At 49.7% G+C, this 20867-nt stretch overlaps 1 protein-coding gene across 11 annotated transcripts in view; it reads left to right on the top strand.

The window, feature by feature from the left end:
• The window catches only part of Fam193b (family with sequence similarity 193 member B), a 32069-nt gene extending 11584 nt beyond the window's left edge, over window positions 1-20485 (top strand). For 3 of the 11 annotated variants that reach the window (XM_085831045.1, XM_085831044.1, XM_085831040.1), the window contains 9 exons: window positions 3578-3683; window positions 5369-5600; window positions 6453-6840; window positions 9456-9639; window positions 10507-10746; window positions 16005-17010; window positions 17137-17212; window positions 18123-18220; window positions 20089-20485. In XM_085831045.1, coding sequence (XP_085687171.1) covers window positions 3666-3683; window positions 5369-5600; window positions 6453-6840; window positions 9456-9639; window positions 10507-10746; window positions 16005-17010; window positions 17137-17212; window positions 18123-18219 — 2241 coding nt within the window. In that variant the 5' untranslated portion in view covers window positions 3578-3665 and the 3' untranslated portion in view covers window position 18220; window positions 20089-20485. Of the gene's footprint in view, window positions 1-3577; window positions 3821-5368; window positions 5601-6452; window positions 6841-9455; window positions 9640-9855; window positions 9902-10506; window positions 10747-16004; window positions 17011-17136; window positions 17213-18122; window positions 18221-20088 lie in introns of those variants that run through there. The other 8 variants (XM_021179794.3, XM_021179793.2, XM_085831043.1 and 5 more) reach the window with 6 other exon arrangements.
• Window positions 20486-20867: the final 382 nt, after the last annotated feature.

Here is a 20867-nt window from a genome sequence, read left to right on the forward strand (position 1 = left end):
GATGCTTCACAGATCTGAGAGTTAGCCTTGAGGCAGGCCCCGATGCACAGAGTATCAGCACTCGATAGCAAACACTCAGGAAGTTTGAGGACAGTCTGCTCTCCATAGTGAGCTCCAGGACAACCATTCCTGTCAAGGATTGTCTAGAGGGGTGTGGATTTATGCTGTGGCCTTTAAGGCCTTAACTCTTTGTTGGGAAATGGAGATGAACAGGTCTTAAGTAGAACACTCCCTTTAACAAAGGGAGAAGCAAGCAGGTGCAGGGTTCTGGGGGACTTAAGCTTTTGACTTCCTGGGGTTAAAGGCAGAGACTAAGATGTTTAACACAAGCCAGACAAGGAGCTTTATAACTGTAATCCTAGCACATAGAAAGCTGAAGCAGGAGGATTACAAGTTTAAGGGCAGCCCCCAAGCCCCCCCACCACCCCCCAAAAAGATATCTAACATCTTGTATTTGTTGTATATGACAAGTTCTCAGTCGTATAATAAGATTTGGTAGTCATTTACTGTTTCCATGGTTCCTGTCATGTAATTAGTATCCTCTGTTTAGCCAACAACTGTGTGCTTTGAGCTGGAGAAGGTTCTCTATCACATTGCATTCTCAAAGCTGACCCTACAGATTAGGACTTAATCCTGTTCTAGATGAGCAGAGGGAGGAAGTAGGACCTGGTCAGCATCATACAGCTTATACATGATGGTTGCGCAGGGTAAATACCAAAGCCAGTGTTTCCTGCCGCACTTTCCACAGTTACTTTGACTCAGTACAGTACCATTGGTCATACACTTAAAATTATAACAATTCTGTGTTTGCTTTTGAAAGAAAGTAAAGAAAGCAGTTCTTAAATTTTATGTATATAAATATTTTACCTACATGTATGACTGTGTACCATGTACATGCCCAGTTCAAGCAAAGGCCAGAAGAAGGGAGTGGGCCCTCTGGAAATGGAGTTAAGACACTTTTGTGGGCTTCCATGTAGCTGCTGGGAATCGAACCCAAGTCCTCAGGAAGGACGGTCAGTGCTTTTAAATGTTGTGCCATCACTCCAGCCCCGAGAAGGCATTTTTTGTACTGTGGGGGTATACAGTATACACTTGAATTATTGCTCAAGATCATACATATATTGGCCAGACATAGTTCTAGAATTTAGTCCTCAGCATTAGAGAGGCAAAGAAAAGTGTGTAAACTCTCTTGAGTTCAAGGCTAGCCTGACCTACATAGTGAGTTCCAGGCTACCCTATGGCTAGATAGACTGTCTCAAAACAATAACAACAACAAAAAACAAAACAAAACAAAAAAAAAACCAAAAAACATAAAACAAAAATATTTTAAATCCCTATATATTGTACTTTATAGACTGTATAAAAATCTTACATGTACATGATCCTGATTTTGCATGAGAGAGAGGAGAAAAGACTGATTTAAAGATTTTTACTATTTTCAGACTTTTCTTCCTGGCCAGACATGCTGGCACATGCCCATAATCCTAACACTGAGGAGTAGATGCAGGAAGATGAGGAGTTCAGAACTACCCTTGGCTAAATAATGAGTTCAAAGCCAGCCTGACCTTCATGAGATCCTGTCTTAAAAAAAAAAAAAAAAAATACAGCAAAGAAAATACCTAGCAACAACAACCTCATGTCATTATTTTAGGACCATCACGTCCTAGTGAGGTGAGAGCTGTCCTGAGGATCCTTGTCCTGGTTGTCATGGCATTCTTGTATACCATGAGGCGCTAAGCCCTGCATGCTGGGGCCTTCCCCTGTCTACCTACAGTTGACTATAACTCACCTTACACCTTTGAAAAATGCCCTAAGTGCTGTACTCAAAAACTCCACCTTTGGAGTGAGATGGCTTAATAGCTACTGGAACTTGCTATCAAACTTGAGAACCTGAGTTCAACCCCAGGACCCACAAGGTGAGAGGCAAGAGCAGCTCCAGCAACTCGTCCTCTTGCCTGTGTGCACACATACACAATAAGTACATACTTATGCTTACATTTTAAAAGTCCCCCTTTGCCTTCATTTCTCTAAGCATTCTTCGTTAGCCTGCCACCCTTGTGAAATGACACGGCTGAGTTCCATTTGCACGTACTTAAGTTAAGCAGCTGGCTTGCTCACTGAGACAGCCCCTTGGCAGAGTGTTAGTGTGTTTTATAACTTCTACTTGTGAATGTCTTTATCTCGGAGACTCTCCCCAGTCCTTTACACTTCCCTGAGTCTTTCCTTGTACTCCTGTTGTCACTGCTGGTTCCTTTTGTGAGAAACCAGGGACCCAGGTTAGTGGATGACAACATGGCTCATTTAAGAATACTCTGGTCCCAATTCACTGTGAGGAGGTGATATCACAGGAAACAACATACCCTTACAGACACAGTACCTAGTGGAGTGTAAACTTGAAAGTTACATGCGAGTTGTCTGTTGCTATAACAAACTACCTGCCACCTAGTCGTTTAAAACATTCCATTCATTATTTCCCCTGAACCTGCTACTTGATGGGGTGTTCCTGCAGCTCTAAGCAGGCCTGTCTGGTTTCAGCCGGGCTCACTCAGATCTCATCAGCTGACTGGTTAGGTAGGAACACTCCTATTTTCTCCAGTTCCCTCATGGTGTGTCAGAGGCACAAGATCATGCAGGCCATCCATGCAAGGATACAAGAAGTGCATATACACTATTCAGATTGTCTGCTAATATCCTGTTGGTCCAAAGGATGGGCCATGTGCAGCGTCAGTGGAGGGAGACTAGGGCTGGAAAATCATTAATTGGGGCTATAAATATAAATAGGTTCCCAGTCAGGACCCAGTGCAAAAGGAAACCTTCAGATGGAAATGACTGAGTCAGATTGGTCGTAGAGGGGCAGAGCAGGCTGAGTAATGATCTGGGCCTGGGCTGTGGTACCCGGAGCACTGTTAGGGTGGGTAGGAAGCAGAGCTCAGGGAGGTTAAATAGCTTGCTCAAGGTTGACAGCTGCCTCATGCTGAGACTGAGATGGAGTGTGTGTCTGTCTGACCCAGGGTCCAGGGTTTTTTTTCACCATCCTTACCCAAAAGAGCACTGGGGTCTGTTTCTCCCTGTTTGTCTACAGACCCTTCTCTAAAATCCCACTGCAATGCTAAAGGAATTAATTGTTCATCTCTCTGGAAAGCGTGCATGCTCTTCCTAACTCTCCAAAGACAGGAAGTCCATTCCCCTCCAGGTGAGGACTGATCTGTAGCCTGCGTAGATCTGTGGCCCGTCCTAGGCTCCTCCAAGAGGGGAGAAGCACCTCTGTAGGCTTCGATGTGTTGAGGAGGACATCTGAGCATGAGTTTTGGAGTAACATTACTGAGAGTCAACCATTCACTAGCTCTGTAACCTTGGGCAACTCATTTAACTTCTTGAAATCTGTTTCTTCATCTTTAAAAAATGGGAATAAGAACACCTGGTTTGCAGAGCTGTTACAAGGACTAAAACTAAATTATGTTTCTAAAGTGCCTGTCCCAGTGCCTGGCACGTGATAAGTGGTGTTATTAATAATGTTAGCATCATTTCTAAGGCAGCCTTTCCCCCTCCTGGGAACCCGTGTCTGTGTGTTGGACAGGTTCCCCCTACCTCCAGCCAGTCTGTGCAGACTTGTTGCCTGCTGTGTCACCGCGAGCGCAAAGGCTGGGAAGAAGGCCCTTCACAAAATGGACTGGTGTTGCAGGGTGAGAAGCTGCCCCCTGACTTCATGCCAAAGCTCGTCAAGAATCTCCTAGGCGAGATGCCTCTGTGGGTCTGCCAGAGCTGCCGAAAGAGCATGGAGGAGGAGGAGAGGCAGACAGGTGGAGACCATGCAGTGGCGGTAGGTAACAGCCAACAGACAGGTGACCCTGGGTGACAGGTGACCCTGGGTGCAGAGCTGCCTTCCTCCCTTAGGAAGCTCAGCTCGTTCCCCTGGCCGCAAGAGGCTCGGCCCAGGCTGCTCAGAGAAACCACCGGGCTGCACTTAGTATTTGCGAGCTGGGTTCAGATTTGAGGGAAGACGAGACAGGCCTACTAGTGGATGTAGATAATTTTGATCCTGTCTGTCACCTGACCCTGATGCCTTCAGCTCTGTGGCCACTTGAAAGGCAAGCAGTATGAAAGAGACCAGTGGAGGTCTGAGGTGTGCCTCGGTCAGAAGACATTAGTAAGGCTGGGAGCTATGAAAGACTGCATCTGAGTCATATTAGCCAGATTCTCATTTACCCAGATTTCCATTTACAGAGAATCAATTCAGTTTTCAAGACTTCTTGCTTTGGGACTGGAAATGGAGCTCAGTAGTAGGATGTTTGTCTTGTGTGTACAAAGCTCTGGATTCGTTCCTTAGTGCTGGAAAAGAAGAAAGAAAGGAAGTCGGTCCGGGGAGGTGACTCATTGAGAAAAAGCACTTGCCATCAAGCCTGAGGCCCCGAGTTTGAGTCCTCAGGATCCAGATAAAGCCAGATAGGGTAGCGCATATCTGTGATTCCCCAGGCTCCTGCAGTAAAATGGGAGGTGGAGGCAGGACAGTGCCTGGAGCTGATGGGCCAGCGAGCCTTGCTTACACAGTGGCAAACCAACAAGGAGACTCTGCTTGAAACAAGGTGGAAGGGGAGAACCTGCATCTGCCCTCGGCCCTCTTCGCACACTGTGACTCATAAGCATCTGCACTTATAGACAGTACATTCGCACATCACACTGAGATGTGCATCCTAAAGGGAAGGGAGGGAGGGAGTGGTGGCACTCCCTTCTAGTCCCAGTGCTCAGGAGGCAGAGGCAGACGGATCTCTGTGAGTTTGAAGCCAGCCTTCTCTACCTAGTGAGCTCCAGAACACCCAGGGCTCCATAGAGAGACCTTGTCTCAAAAATTACCCAAAGAAATAAGAAAGAATTGAAAGTCTGGGGCTAGAGAGATGGCTCAGTGGTTAAGAGCACTAGCTGCCCTTCCCAGAGCACTGGAGTTTGGTTCTCAGAGCCCACATGGTGGCTCATAACCTACTGTAATTCCAGTCACAGGGGATTGATGTCCTCTTCTGGCATATGGTACACAGACATGCTTTCAGATAAAGTCTCATACACATAAGATAAAAATAAAGCCCCAGAGATTAAAACAAAATAAATGGAGGAGAAAGAAAGGGGCTGGGGGAGCTTGAACACTAAGCCACACTCGTGATTTGAAGTCCTTTCATCTTGTTGGCAGCTCTTCACTATCAAATGGCCCATGTTCAGAGCTAGGCTCTGCCCACGGTCCACTGTCACACAGCTGGGAGCACAATAGTCCTTACCAGTGCTTGGCCCACACTGATTGTGCTTTGGCCATAACCTAAGGCCTGACGGAGCAGGTCAGCCCCACTGTTTGACCATGAGCCTTTTTCTTTCTCCTTTCCAGATCTCCTTGTCACATACATCCTGCAAATCACAGTCTTGTGGGGGTGACTCTCATTCATCCTCGTCCTCTTCATCATCCTCATCTTCCTCCTCCTCTTCCTGCCATGGGAACTCAGGGGACTGGGATCCCAGCTCGTTCCTGTCAGCACATAAGCTCTCAGGCCTCTGGAATTCCCCACACTCCAGCGGGGCTGTGCCAGGCAGCTCACTTGGGAGTTCTCCTGCCATCCCTGGTGAGTCTAAGCTTTGGAAAGTTCTGGGCCCCCTTCTGTGTAGGTAGCTGTTTGCCTCTCTACTTTGGCCCTGTCAGTGAGGAATTCAGTTAATTAAATAAGTAAGCATGGACCTGTTCTGATGGTAGCAGGATGACCTTCGCTATCTCTGCAAGACTCTGCAAGACTCGGAAGTTCCAAAATACTGCCTACCGAGAAGTTGGGGGCTGATACTGTGTGGGGAACAAGTAGCCTGGGAAGTGAGACTTAGGTCATGTATACCTGCCCTCTCTCCCATCAACAATCTGAGCCTCTGCTTCTCAGCCTCCTTGGATTTGTTCTGTCTACTGGAGGGATAGGTAGACAGCACTATGTACTCCGAAAGACTGGCAGGCTGGCAGACCACAGGAATCTCCTTAAACTCAATACCAGTACTCAAGACCCAGAGGAAAGCCTTTGGATTATTAATGCCATACTTCTAAATGGACAGGAGAGTTGTTCAAATGGTACTGTCCTCAAGTTATGTGAATTGAGTTCATCATTCAAGTTATCTTAGTCCATGAGCAGAAGAGAGTCATCAAAGCCTTTTCCTACTTCAGTCAGAACTCTGCAGCCTCCCAGGAATCAGGCATACCTTGGCTGCTCTGGTCCATGTGGCCCAGAGTTAGATCCCGAGGTTGCTATAGCTTCCTTTCTCAGGCCTGAGAATAAGGACTCGGAGAAACAGTAGACATTCTGTGTGCATACTGCGGCTGAGAATGCCTAGCCACACATTTTAGGGCACCCTCTGGCCACAGGAAGAAGGATGATGTGGCAATGAGCCCATGGGCTTTCCTTCCAGGTCTGACCCCTCTTTCTCCCCTCCACCTACAGGTGAGGCTTTCCCTGTCTCGGAGCACCACCAGCACTCAGACCTCACTGCTCCCCCTAACAGCCCCACTGGCCCTCCCCCCCACCCAGCATCTCTGATTCCTTCTCACCCTGGTTCCTTCAGCTCGGCATCCTACCCACCCCCACTGCCCACCACCCCAGCGGCACCTTTCCCCCCTCAGGCTTCAGAGTGCCCTATGGCTGCTGCCACTGCCACCCACCCCTCGGGGCCATGTCAGAGCCCTCATCCGCCCTCCACCAGCATGCCACTCCTGAAGATGCCTCCACCACTCTCGGGGTGCAGCCACCCCTGCAGCGGGCACTGCAGCGGGCACTGTGGTGGTCCTCTCCTCCCACCACCAAGCTCTCAGCCGCTCCCTAGCACTCACAGGTAAGCAAGTGCCGTGAAAGGCGCCACTCCCTGCTCACTGGAGCCTAAGAGTTTGGAAAACTTGCGGACAACAAAGTGTAGATTGGGCTGGAAGAAATGGCTAGAGCGGGTCCTCTGTTGGATTGCTTAGCACCAAAAATAAATAAGCTCTAAATTAAGGGTTTTTTTCATTGTTTTTTTGTTTTTTTTTTCCCCCAATTATAATGTTTTAAAGCTTAGAACAGCTCAGATGTAAGAAAGGGATGGGTTTTCACAACCTGAGGAGACACGTTCAGTATTGTGGCCTATTTTCTTGGAGATACTTATGTATGTAAATGGCATCATTTAGTCTATATTTGATAAATATTTTATGTGGCAATTTTTTATTTTCTTCATATTGAGACAGGCTCTTGCCATATAGCCTAAGCTAGCCTTCTTCTAACTTGTGTGCCTAGCCTCTTACTACTGGGGTTGCAAATGTTTCTTATCACCTCCGACCTGTGTGGCAATACTCTTAAATATCATGATCATTTACGTAATTAAAACTGCATTCAAAGCTTAAGTATCCTTGTAATATCTTACTGTACAGTTATAGCATAATTATTTTATGTTCTTCCCCCTGGACATTGAAGCATTTCCAATTTGTTTTTGTTTTTGTTTTTGAAGGCAGGGTTTCTCTGTTTGGCCCTGGCTGTCCTTCCTGGAACTCTCACTATAGACCAGGCTGGTCTCAAACTCAGAGGTCCACCTGCCTCTGCTTTCTGAGTGCTAGGATTAAAGGTGTGCTGTCAAATCTGGTTCATTTCCAGATTTGTAACCAAGAGAAATACTGTTGTGATGAGCCTGTGTTTAAATAGATCTGGGCCATTTAGAGCCCTAGAAGAGGCTCTGTGGTTCTGTTAGCCTTTATTTGAAAGTGAGTGTATTGAAGGCAGCTGTTGTAGTAGGCTGATGATGTCTATCATGGGTCTGTATTTCCCGGTCTGAGACCTCCCAGCCTGCTGCCACCACTCTTGACAGGCACTCTCATGCATCTTTCCCATGTTGTCAGTGACGTATGGACTTGGACCTTGCTGTTTCCGTTAAGTAGTGTGGCCTTCCTATTCCCTCAGTGTGTGGGGCTGGAGAATATTCATTGTAGTTCTTTTGTGGCTCTCCAGCTGCAGAGCATTAGGTCATTCCATTATTGTAAAATAACCGACATCTAAAGCTGTAAAGCTCTCCCTCTAAAGCTCTAAAGCTTTCCCTCCTTTATACTGTTGATCATTGTTTCACACACATTGGCAAGCTGCTTTTTCCCATGCAGAGTGCTACATACCTAGGATCCCAGCATTGGGAAGCAGAGGCCGGAGGAGCTAGAGTTCAAGGCCAGCCTCAGATGTTTTAGAAAGACCAATTTTATACAAAGAGAGAGTGAAGGGGGAGGAGGGAGGAAGAGCACATGTGTGTGCTCTGGATTCCCTTTGTGGTAGATGCAGAATGCCCTGAGTTTGATCCCAGCAGGAAAGAGAGAGTAGATGGGAGAACTGCTTTTATAGGGTTCTCCATGTAACCACCAGTAAAGAGTAGCAAGCCATCTGTATCTTCAGAACACTGGCGAGCTTGAAGTAAACTCCTATAGGCGCCATTGGTAACAACTACTTTTCTAACCCTCCTGTGTGTTTACTAACCTTTCTGGAAGCAGACATGGGCTCCACTGGCCTGTCCTACACTGTCACCTTACTCTTATTTCCCCCTCAAATATGGTACCAGCTTCTGCAGTACTCCAGCTGCCGCTGCTGTATCATAGGGCTCTGCTTTTCCCCGGCTTTGATTCAGGGACCTCTCAGTCTGTCTCATCCTTGCTCTGGGGAAATATTGTTTATAAGTCGCTCCAACTCATTGCCAGAGTTCAGAGGCAGAATGTAAGTGGAGAAAGCATGAACTCTGTGCACAAGAAAACAGGAGTTTGTTATTTGCTCCCCGTTGAGCAGAGCAGCCAAGTGCTCTGTGTCCCAGTCTCCACAATTGCTAAACAGGATGGCTAGGTGTCGTGCTGAATATATTTTCAGTCTGAGCATTAGTGGATCTTCTAGTCTGTGGCCCCCAGTAGACACAGCTGCTGTTTCTCATCACAGAGCTCTTGAGTAAGTAAGCTCTGCCCACTGACACAGACACAAGACTCAAGTGTGCCGAAAGGACCCTGGACAAGTAGGAAAAAAAAAACTGTTGTTTTTGAGGCTATTCCAGAAGAGCCACCAGCCCTGAGAGTCAGTTTATATTCCTGTTCACTGAGAACTTGCTCTGCAAGGTGAATGTGCTGTGTAATCAGACTCCAGAATGCAAGGGGCAGGCTCACATTTGAAAGACAAATGATGAACAGCCCACCACTATCACAAGGCTTGATAAAACTGAGAGCTAGAGAGGTATCCACACAGCACCATCAAATAGGTGCATGCACGAAACTTCCACAGGGTCAGTCTTTACATTTGTGGTACTGGAGACTCTTACCAGGCTCTGATCTTTACAGGAGGTATTAATGTGACAGGTGGAGGGTCATTGGAATGGTGGCTGGGGATTGGGATACTTTTCTAGGCTCCTGCTATATTCTGTGCCTACACCACCCACTCTTACCTCTGGGCCCTTCTCCCTTGCAGCAGGGACCCTGGGTGCAAGGGGCACAAATTTGCACACAGTGGCCTGGCCTGTGAGGCAGATGAGGGTCTGGGCGAGGAAGAGGATAGCAGCTCTGAGCGCAGCTCTTGCACCTCGTCCTCCACCCACCCCCGCGATGGGAAGTTCTGTGACTGCTGCTACTGTGAGTTCTTCGGCCACAATGCGGTGAGTGAGCCTGCCTGGGCAGAGAGGGCTGGGCAGCCAGGGGCAGAGGAGAGACCCCTTGATCGTGGCAGTGATTGCCATACTGGGAGTCAGAGCCCTGGCAACAACGTCTGCTTGCTTCAGCCTGGAGGCACATTTGTGAGGTTGGGATATCTTAACGTTTTATTGGCTGTGTTCTTCTCGTGGTTTCTCTTAAGATTGACTTTTTTTCTTTAGGCAAAAGGAGAGGAAGTGGGAGAGAAAAAAGCTATGATTCTGATGAGTATGTATACGTGTGTAATCCCAGAGAAGTGAACGCTTGTGCATGATGAAGGCAGAGTGGAAGCAAAAGATCCCCAAGTGTGACAGCCAGCTGAGGTCCAGGCCATGAGCACAGGTGGCACCAAGGAGGCTCAGGGCAGGGCACTCGCTATCTCTAGACAGCAGAGCAATTCAGAAGTCTCACAGGAGAAGAGGAAAAGGCTGCTGGCTAGGGCAGAGCAGTTTAGGATAGGAAGTGTGGAAGTAATTTAGAATTACTAGTCACCTTTGAGTGAGGCATTGTTATCTTCATTTTAGAGGTGACAAAATTGAGGTTCGAAAAGACTGAGTGACTCACCCAAGGTCATACAGCTTCCAAGCGATGAAACCCAGGCTCACACCTGCTTCCCTGGCTCCCCAGTCCTCGGTCACCACGCTCTGCCCTCATCTTCATACCTACCACTGCTTCAGCTCAGAGTCTACTGAGGATGAAGCCATTTGGCCTTGGTGGCTGATGCTAGAGAGAATGATTATCTGGCTTCTCACCACATACATGGTGCCAGTGGGTGGGAGTGCCACGGGCCTCCCAGGCCCAGGGTGTAATGTCAGCACCTCCCCCTCCCCCAGCCACTCGCTGCCCCGACGAGCCGGAATTATACTGAGATCCGGGAGAAGCTCCGCTCAAGGCTGACCAGGCGGAAAGAGGAGCTGCCCATGAAGGGGGGCACCCTGGGCGGGATCCCTGGGGAGCCTGCGGTGGACCACCGAGATGTGGATGAGCTGCTGGAATTCATCAACAGCACGGAGCCCAAAGTCCCCAACAGCGCCAGGGCTGCCAAGCGGGCCCGGCACAAGCTGAAAAAGAAGGTGGGTGTGGGGGGGAAGTTCAGCTCTACTGCCTCTCTTCCCTGAGGACTCCCTTACCCCAAGCCCTAAGACCTCTGGGGTATGAATGGTGTTGGCTGCCAAAAAACCTTGGTATCCTCACTACTATGGGAAGGTCTGAATGAATCTGGGAGGCATCAGGGTCAGGGAAACCCCAGGGACAAGGAACTGGAGCAGGAACTGTGTCTCTGCCGCCGCCGCCGCCGCAGGCTGCTTGCTAGTGTCTTCCAAGCCGAGGATTTGCTGCTTCTGTCGTAGGTCATTTATTCATTCCCACAAACACTGGGAGCCAAACAGTAACAGTTCAGTTCTTACCCTGGGAGAAACCGAGTCCAGTGAGGAGACTGACACGAAACTGGACAAACACATTAGGGTGTGACAAGTACCAGGGCGAGGGAAGTGCCCTGTCTTGTAAAGCCCAGGAGTGAAATAACAGGAGGGTGACTCATCAGCTGGGTCCAGGGAACAAGGGCAGTGGGTACAGCACAGCCCTCAGCAGTGTGGCAGAGCCAGTGCTGACAGCCACAGAGTAGGGCAGGGAGTGGGGACAGGAGAGTCTCGGAGGTCCTGCTCCAGGGATGTCAGCCTTGACCTTAGCCTCCAAATAAGAGGCTGTCACCAGAGGCCTGACTCGCTCAAGTCTGTGTCTCGATTGCCGTGTGGTGACCCAAGGGCCAGACTGGAAGGCAAGGGAAAAGAAACTTTGAGTTTGATACTCCAGGTAGGAAAAGACAAGACCAAGGGGGAGATGACTGAGACTGGGGCTGAGAGACTTGAGAGAAGTGACAGGCTTGGGACTCTAATGGCAACATGAGAGAGACCCTCCAGCATGAGACCCCCTTGGGTGTGTCCCAGGTGGGAGCCAGTATGATAGTTCTGGTGCAGTTGGGGCGCATTGACGAAGGTTCCTGGGAGGCATTCAAGTGCAAGTGGAGGTGTGAGACTAGCAGTTGCCAGCGCAGAGATGTAATTGAAGCCATGGCAATGAACCAGTCCTCACTCAGCATGGAGGATAAAGCCAGGGAGCTATTCCTGGACAGCCCTGCTGCTAGATGAGCCCCAGGGCTTGATGACTAGTCACCTGCAGCTCCATTCCTTCACCTGCCTACCCCCAGCTGCATCTGCTCAGTGCCACATGCAGGAACCACCATCTGAAGGAATGTGGTTTCACAGCCAGCTAGTTCCAGTTCTTGGGTGGTCAAACAACCCTAGAGCTCTGGAAGGCAGAAGTAATTCTCCATCTTTTCAGCCCAAGGACAACCAAGATCCTTCTGCAACCTCAAGTAGTTAAGCAAAAGGTCCTGCTGCTACCTTCAGAGAATGGTCATCCTTCCTTTGCTCCCGCCCCATTGCCCTCCAGAGTGTTCCACCCGCTGTAGTGGTCTCTGGCCTTTGAGCAGTCCCCAGAAGGCATGTTCCACAGTTCCCAGGTCTGGTGTGCATTTTATAAACCTGTGTATCCTTCCTGAAAGACTGTTACTCCAGGGCTCAGTTCAGATGTTCCCTCCTTTGCAGACATCCTCAGGGAAGTCTCCTATGCTTGTAATGCACCTTGCATCTCTCTAGCCTGCCATGCACTGAACCTTCTGATCACAGAGTACCCTGGAGACACTGCCCACTTGACCTGAGCCTTGTAGAGAGGAACAAACATACAGTGTTAGGTCAGAGACTATTATCATTATGCATTTGGATGTCAGCCCCCTCTCTGAGGACCTTAACTAGTTTGGCTGCCATCAAGAATCCAGTTTCTTGGTAGGCATGGAGTGATGACTGCTTGTTCTCTAGCACCTTGGAAGCAAGGTAAAAGCAAGGCTCTCCCTGGTCTTCATCCCATTTTGAGACATTCTTCCTGCTCTTGCCTTTAGGCACTAATCCCTGATGCTCTGAAGCTATGCTCATGCTTGTGTTGTCTGCATGATCCATCCATTCTTCCTTGTCCCGAGTGTTGTCTTCTGACCCTTTCTCTTCTTCCCAGGCCAAGCTCGTGCTCACTAGAGTAAGCTCCCTTTAGTCACTCTCTGACCAGTGCTCTTTAGTTCCTTGCCTGTTGCCTTTCTGACACATCTGGTCCATCCTACACTGTCTCCCCTTCTATACTCAGAGGATAGCATGTGACTATATGTGTCTATGGCACTCAGCTGGGTGACTCTCCCACTTACTTGAACTCTCATGTAGCCTGGCTGGCCTATAGGTCCTTAGTCCCTTTATTCTTGCCCATTCACATGGCCCTTTTTTCAGACCATTGATTGTCCAACTTTGAGGCTCTCACCTGCCCTCCCTTGTTCTTTCTGTTTCCAACAAAGAAAAAGTCATTGGACATACCTCGTCATGTAAAGGAAGAGTTGTCCTGCCCGTGTAGTCCTTTCTTGCTTCCTCAGACTGAAATCCAGGGATATGCTGTCTCTCCTCTGCCCTGGCTCCCATTCTGTATCCTGTGCCCACTGTTGAGTTTCAAAGGCAGGCAGGCAGTTCCTGCCTTCTCAGTTTGTTTCCTTTTCCTCATTTCCAAGTTCATTGTCTCCATTGTCACCTGAGCACTCACTCCTTCAGTCTCTGCTTTATCACTTAATCCAAGGTAGGTTTTGGATATATGCCATCATAGATGGCACCAGTTGACCTTTGATATGTGCTCCCCTTTAAGCCTCGGCTCCTTGACTTTCACCATCTTCTCCATATTTCTCACCAGCCTCTCTGAGTTCCTGTCCTTCACCTAGACTTTGTAGACCATCTCTCTAGGGAAGAAAAGCCATCTAGGTGGCATTTTTACCCTGTTCTCGACCTTGGCATCTTTGATAACTACTGGTCCTCTTTGGGGACATCCTGCAGGTACCTCAAACTCAGGACATAACAAAAGAGACCTACCTTTTCTTTTCCATTGTCTGTTGAGTAAAGGGGACCACTCCACTCTTTTGTTTGACCTTGAGCCGTGGACATTGTCATGGGCAAGTGCATTGTGACTGAAAGCAGCGAGCCTTGGACTTAAGTTTGAAGCTCAGCTTGATCACACTTGCTGTATGACCTTGGGCAAATCAGTTCATCTCTAAGCCTCGGTTTTCCATCTGTAAAATGAGAACAGCAGGAACCTCAGACATAGACTGGGAGGATGGTAAGACATGATACATGGAAAGCTGGGTCACATGCCCGGTGTCTGAGTGCTCAGTCCTGAGGGCCCCGGGAGCAGCTCTAGTCATCGGTGATGTTCCCTGTATATGTGTCATTTTACCTTCCTGCCGGACTCTGAAAATCCCTATCCATGATATCTACCCACAGCATCTATGTTTAAAGCCTTCTGTTGGTAATATTGGGTGCCTCAGGCTCAAACCCAGACCTCTGCACAGCCTACAGGCCGTAGGAGCCAGCTGCAGCTTGGCTTCCTAGCTTCATCTCAGCCTTACTTCCTAACCTACCTTCCTGGCTACCAAGGTTCCTCCACACCACACCTTCCCAGGCAAAAACAAAAGCAGAACAAAGCTCTAGGCTCCAACTGTATGTCTGCACGGGGTGCTTATTCTTCCCAGGGTAATAACTCTCACCCTTCAGTGCCCACCAGGAGCACTCAGATGGTCCAGGCTGGCTTAAACGTGCCTTGGACTTTCTGCCCTGTAGCACTTGACACTGCCGCTTGAATTAAGCTGTCCATTTAGATGTCTCTCTTCCCTGGCTGACTGAAGCTGGGAAACAGACCGTGTCTTGTGCCCGGCTGTCCTCCCAAAGCTTAGCCCACTGTCTCACAGTCAATGAGTAAAAGGAACTAAGTCTGGAACTCATGAACTATGCCTTGCTGATTTACTAGCTGCTTGATCTTGAACCAGTTTGGTATTCTTACCAAAGCTGAAGTTCCCCATCTGTGTGAACTGTGTTATGGTACAGCAAGGGCAGTGGTGAGGGCTAAAGGACGACTTGCTGCAGGGCCAGGTCTATGCATGTAGCTGCTCTCCTCACCAGGCAGTGTTGGTAATGAGGAGGCGTTCTCCACACCAGGACTTCTCAGACCTTCCTGAGGAGACACTTCCTTATCTAGAACAACCAGCAGGCAGGCTGTGCATACCCTGTGATGTCTGTAGACACTGCTCCAGGCCACACCGCTCACAGCCTTCCTGAGTAGGTAGAGTTCTGGCACATGGGGAAGGACACTCGGACCCCTACAGCCATCCTCAGCAACCTTTTCTTGTAAGTTACAGACTTCGCTGTTAAGGCTCAGAGAAAGTGATTAGTGCAAGGGGCTAAAGAGCTGAGCTCAGGTGTGTAGTCAGTGTTCAGAAGACACAGAGGTTACATGGCTGCCCACTGGGGCCGAAGAGCGTTCTCTCTAAGGTGATTCAGAGGTGGAGGCAAGGCTTCTCTCCCCAGATTCAGTTTCCTTTGTCTCTCCCTCAATCTGCAAGTCACCTGCAAACTCGTGAGGTGGGACTTCACCATAGTCTCCCTAGCTGACTTCTGGGCTCTGCTAGCCTCCTGGCACCTTGGGTTTAGGTACAGAAATTTGGATAGCTCAGCCCACAGATGGATTTCTATTCTCCTGATTCAAGTCTGTTGAAGAGGATTTACAGAACCTGCCAGTCTTTAGGGCTCAGGAGCTGCTTTTATATACCTTGTGGTGAGGGCCCTGTCTGTCACTAATCATGGTATGCTGTAGGACACATTGAGATGTGGGCTGCAATGTGTGGAGCTGGCTGAGCAGTGAGAGACCTTTCAAGAGATGCCCCTCTTCAGTAAGGCAGCATCAAGAGGACACTCACAGTCAGCCACTTACTCGGAGCATCTCAGCTCCTACAGCATTTTTCCTTTAAGACTGCATAATAACACATCTCCCTGCCACCTACAGAGTTGAAGAGACTGCTCCACAGCCATGCATCCCCACTTTGTTCTTTAGTCCACAATTACTGTCTCTACTTTGTAGATGAGTCCACTGGGGCCTAACTGGGAAGTAAACAAATTACTCAAGCTCATACTAACCCATCCTCAGGAAGCAGATCCTAGCCCTCTTAGACCCTAGAGCTGACACAGACCCATAGTGAATAAACTGTCCAAAGCTACCCTCAGGAGCATATTTGTACTTCTACCCCTAAAACTTGATACCTGTCTGCTTTCATCACCCCCTCATCCCTGCAGGGTTGAGGAATATATGAAGATCGTGAGTCTCTGTCTTCAGCAAGTGTCAAAGCTAGGTCCCAACTGGATGTTTCACATTATACTTGATCCATAGCAGACCTCTGCTGAAACTGTGTCTTCTATTGCAGGAAAAAGAGAAGGCCCGGTTGGCCACAGAAGCTCTGAAGCAGGTGAATCGTGGTTTGGGAAGCCAGGAGCTAAGGCCTGCCAGGGAGAGGCTCCTAGAGTGGCCTGACCAGGAACTGGACCGCGTCAATAGCTTCTTGAGCAGCCGCTTGCAGGAGATCAAGAGCACCGTCAAGGACTCCCTCTGTGCCAGCCTGAGTATGTGTGAGCTCAGCGTGGAGAGCAGTGGGTTTAAGGAGGGGACTGTGGAAGCTCAGACCCTCACCCCTTCAGACCTCAGTGGCTCCTCTCAGAAACAGCCTGACATCAACCTTGACCTGTCCCCTTTGACCTTGGGTTCCTCTCAGAGCCACACGTTACAGGCTCCAAGTGAGCCAGTCCCACCTTGGGCAGAAAGGAGAGACCCTCACCCACCACCATGGACAGAGGTGAGGGGCCCACCTCCTGGTATCCCTGAGAATGGGCTTGTGAGAAGACTCAACACTGTGCCCAACCTGTCCAGGGTGATCTGGGTCAAGACACCCAAGCCAGGCAACCCAAGCTCTGAGGAAAGTTCAAAGGAAGTTCCCAGTTGCAAACAGGAATTATCTGAGCCTGTGGCCACAGGTGGAAAGCCAAGAAAGAGCAAGAGACAGGGAAGTCAAGCCAAAAAGACCTTGGCAAGTCCAGCCCCCTGGCCCCCAGCCAATCCAGAGGCTTCTGCTGCCCAAAGCCAGGTATCGAGCCCCAAGCAGCCCGGCAAGGGCTCAGAGCCTGCCAAAGGGGCCAGTGGTGCAGAACCTGGAGAGGGCAGTCGGGGGAGCCGGCCAGGACCAATTCAGGCTGACAGCCCCAAAACTGACAAGAAGGGTAGTTCCTGGCAGAATTGGCCAGGTGGGGCCAAGGCACGGACTCTGGAGCAGGAATCTGAGCAGACCCCTGGTCCAGCAAGGCCACAGAGCTTGTCCCAGGGCAAGGGCCGCAGCCGCCGGAGCCGAAACAAGCAGGAGAAGTCAGCCTCCTCCTTGGGTGAGTGCACCAGGAACCAAGTGGCTGAACCCCCACTCCAACCAAGCCATGGGGTGGAGGGCAGTCCCAGCATGACCCCAGAGGTCTGGCCATAGGCACTGAGCCCTCCTGGCTGTGTCTTCCTAGACGATGTGTTCCTGCCCAAAGACTTGGATGGGGTGGAGATGGATGAGACAGACCGAGAGGTGGAGTACTTCAAGAGGTAGGTGTGTGCTGCCTGCTTTTCCCAGCTGAGGGGTACTTATGTTCTGCCCAAGCCCCATATTGTGTCTTAAGCCGTAGAAGATCCACGGGGTTCCTCACTGTCCTTTCAGGCCCTTCCACATAGCCTGAACCCAGGGAGCCACTTGGCAAGACGATCACCTGGGAAAGTGCAAGGATAAGGTGAAGGAGCCATGTCACCACCCAGGAGCAGGGCTTCAGGGTTGCTCAAGAACTCTTTACATAAACTAGGCTGGCATCAAACTCACGGAGATCCATCCCTAGTGCTGGTATTTTGCTAGTACTTCTTCTGTTCTAGTGGGCCAAGCTCTAGGCAGAGTCAAGACGCAAAAAGAAATACACGGTCCAGCGATTGGTGCCATTACAAGCATAATGGTGTGATGAGGCCACCTGTGGGAAGCCTTCAGACCAGCCTGGGGGCTGGAGGGCGCTTTTCTGGGGAGCTGGGACTGAGCTGAGCTCAGCAGGGATGCTGGAAGGTGTCTGTAACAGTGGGCACCATATACAGATGTCTGAGGGAGAAGCAGCCAGCTCAGTACAGCAAGGGTGAGGGAGAGATGATGGCCAGTGTATCTCACGGCAGCTGTCTGCATGCGTTGTCCCCTGGCCTCATGGACAGTACTTCCCAAGCCTGTCAAACCCCGGCAGACACTGGGAAGCCACAGTGGCTGTTTAGAGCCAACTCCTTTCTTTTTTTTTTTTAAAGAGTTTTGCCAAATAACCCAGGCTGCCCTCAAACTCAAGGCAGTCATGAGTGTTGGGATACAGTGTATCACTCTAGGCTTCCAGCTGGTTTCTGAGTAAATGGGATGTGTTTTGTCCAGAGGTGGGGTCCAGTAAGGACAGGAAAGAACTTACTGTGTTTTCCCCATATTTCCAAAACCCAATAGGTTCTGTTTGGATTCTGCAAAGCAAACTCGTCAGAAAGTTGCTGTGAACTGGACCAACTTCAGCCTCAAGAAAACCACTCCTAGCACAGCTCAGTGAGGTAGAGACCCCAGCTATCACCAGCACCCACTTCCTTCCATGCTCTGTGCCCCTCTAAACCATTCTGTATGATGACACTAGGGATTTGGGCTCAGGGCTTGCTGGCCCTGCTTTCTGCCCCTATATAGCAACCACATCTCCAGATTCAGTTGCTGATGCTCTGCGCCCTACCCTTCTGTGTGTTCCCTCACCAAGGCCTCTGCTCTTCCATCAGTCCTCCCTGGTTTTGCCCTTCCCTGAATCTTGCTGCTGCTTCTCCTGAAGGTCAGCTTCCTGGGCTGTCAGAACTGGGGCTCAGTCTCCCAGAGCATCCTGGCAACAGCAGACTTCATGGAGTTGCTCCATGCTTGGGCAGTGGGCTTACCCACTTGTTTCCTCAGTGCAGGCTATCCCTTCCACCTGAAGCAGCATAGAGTCCAGCCCTGAGGGGACAGTGGCAGGCCATTGATAAATCACGGAGGTGCTGATGAGGCATATACACCTGCATGCCAGAAGAGGGCAACAGATCCTGTTACAGATGGTTGTGAGCCACCATGTGGTTGTTGAGAAGTGAATCAGGACCTCAGGAAGAGTAGTGCTCCTGACTGCTAAGCCAACCCCTACCCACCCCCTTTTTTTTTAACTATGTATTTTTATTTACGTGTTATTGGTGTTTCACCGGTGTGTTTGTCTGTGAGAGGGTGTCCAATTCCAAGTTACAGATAGTTGTAAGCTGCCATGTGGGTACTGGGAATTGAACAAATTCCTTTGGAAGAGCAGCTAGTGCTCTTAACCTCTGAGCCATCTCTCCAGCCCCACAGTTCCGTGTCTTAACTTTGTGCTGTGTATCTGCATCAGGAATTTTTTTGTCTGAGAACTGCATAACTGCCCTTAGTACAATGGGAGCTCTGACCTGTGTACACATACTCTTGAGGTCCCCACCTGACACTATGTTCCTGTGTCCTTTAAAAATTTATCTCTGGGTTGAAGCAGTAAGCTTTCTGGAATCTGAATAACTCCCCCAGGGCAGTACAGAGGCCTGAAGCCAGGGCAGCCTCCAGAGTTGAGGCTCCCTGTGCTATGCATATGTTGCCTCCAAGTTAAAGCTACTTTCTTCAGAGCCACCTCAGGCTCCTGTGCTTTGAGGAGACTGATTCTTTGCCACCAGGATAACCACACCCCAAGGGTAGCTTCTAGAGATAAGGTATCTCTGACCTTTCTTTCCCATCACCACAAGAGTAAGGAACAACAAAGACCCCATCTGCTGCCTCTATGAAGAGATAAAGGGTCACACCTCACATAAACCCAATCACTGGTCTCCTGAGAAACCTAATCCAGCCATCTTCTATTTTAGCTAATCTCTTCCAAGACAGGAAGGCCACTGCCCTCCTCCCCACCCTCACGAGTGTACATCCTGGAGCCATTCCATCATTTTCCAGGAAGCTCTAGGAGGCCACAGTGCTGACACAGCCTCGGAACCCAGCCCAGGCTATCTCCTTGAACCTGAGCAGGAGTCTGAATCCAGGGTTAGCCTCCACTAGCACCTGTAAGTGCTACCGAGTTCTTACTCAGCCCTGACCTGCACAGGGGTGCTGCAGGAAGGGCCTTCGTTTTCTTAAGGACTGTCCCTTATATTGACAGAACCTCAGAACTGGGACTCTATCCCTCACAGTTTTAAACTTCATTTTCTCCTGAAAATTTTCCTGTTTCTCCTATTTCCATTTGGGAAATCTGTCGCTTGTTTTTAGCCCAAGAAACGAAGCTAACACTGCATATTACCACTTCCCCAGACCCAGATGCAGCAGGGCTGGGCAGAACCAGCAAGGCCATCGGGGGCGAGGAGAGAGGGCCTGGTACTCACTGTGATCTTACCCTCTTCTTCCCTCTCAGCCCTGCCCACGTTGACGTCTCCAGGTCACCTCAAGGTCCCAGCTCAAGCTGCAGATGTAGTTCTGACGTGCCCTGCCACCTGTCTTGACCTGTCCTGCTCCCACTACCCTGACCAACCAAAAGCTGAATGGACGCCATGCTGTGCTGGGGCCTGTGAGGACCTTGGCAGAGCCACTTCCTGGTGCTATGCTGCCTGCACTCAGAGCCCAGGGCTGGGCTGGCCTGTGAACCAAGGACTGGTGGGACTGCTGGGCTGGCCTGTGAGCAAGGGCTGGTGGGACTGCTGGCCCAAACCTGCTCTCTTTGTGTTTGGTTTCTGTTTTGTTTTTTTAATTCTTTACTTTTGATACTGTGAATATCTTTCGTGGGGAAAGATAAAGCAACATTTGGACACAGAGTTAGTATGATGGTGATTTGCTGATCTGAATGGGGCGTGGGAGAGAGGTATATGTACTAAGAAACAGAGGTCTGTCTTAGTCACCATCTACAGCAGTATTCTGCTCAGGCAGTCTGCCATCATTCTTACATAACCCTTAGAGTCCCCAAGCAATTCTGAGTGGGGCTGACAGCCCAACATAATGGAGATGGAGGACTAAGGTTATGACAGCAAAGTGACTGCTAAACCGTCTGGCTGGGCCCAAAGACTGTGGCTGTTGTCACTGTCTAGGCCCTAGGCCCTGTCTCCTATTGGGAGGACTCAAGTACATAAACCTAGAACACTATATGGGCTGGGAGCTCGACAGTGGCCACCTCTGCACAATGAGAGGCTGATTCAGTCT

Source organism: Mus caroli, unplaced genomic scaffold (genome assembly GCF_978045245.1).
Source record: "Mus caroli unplaced genomic scaffold, Mus_caroli_1 scaffold_15, whole genome shotgun sequence".
Taxonomy (NCBI): Eukaryota; Metazoa; Chordata; class Mammalia; order Rodentia; family Muridae; genus Mus; species Mus caroli.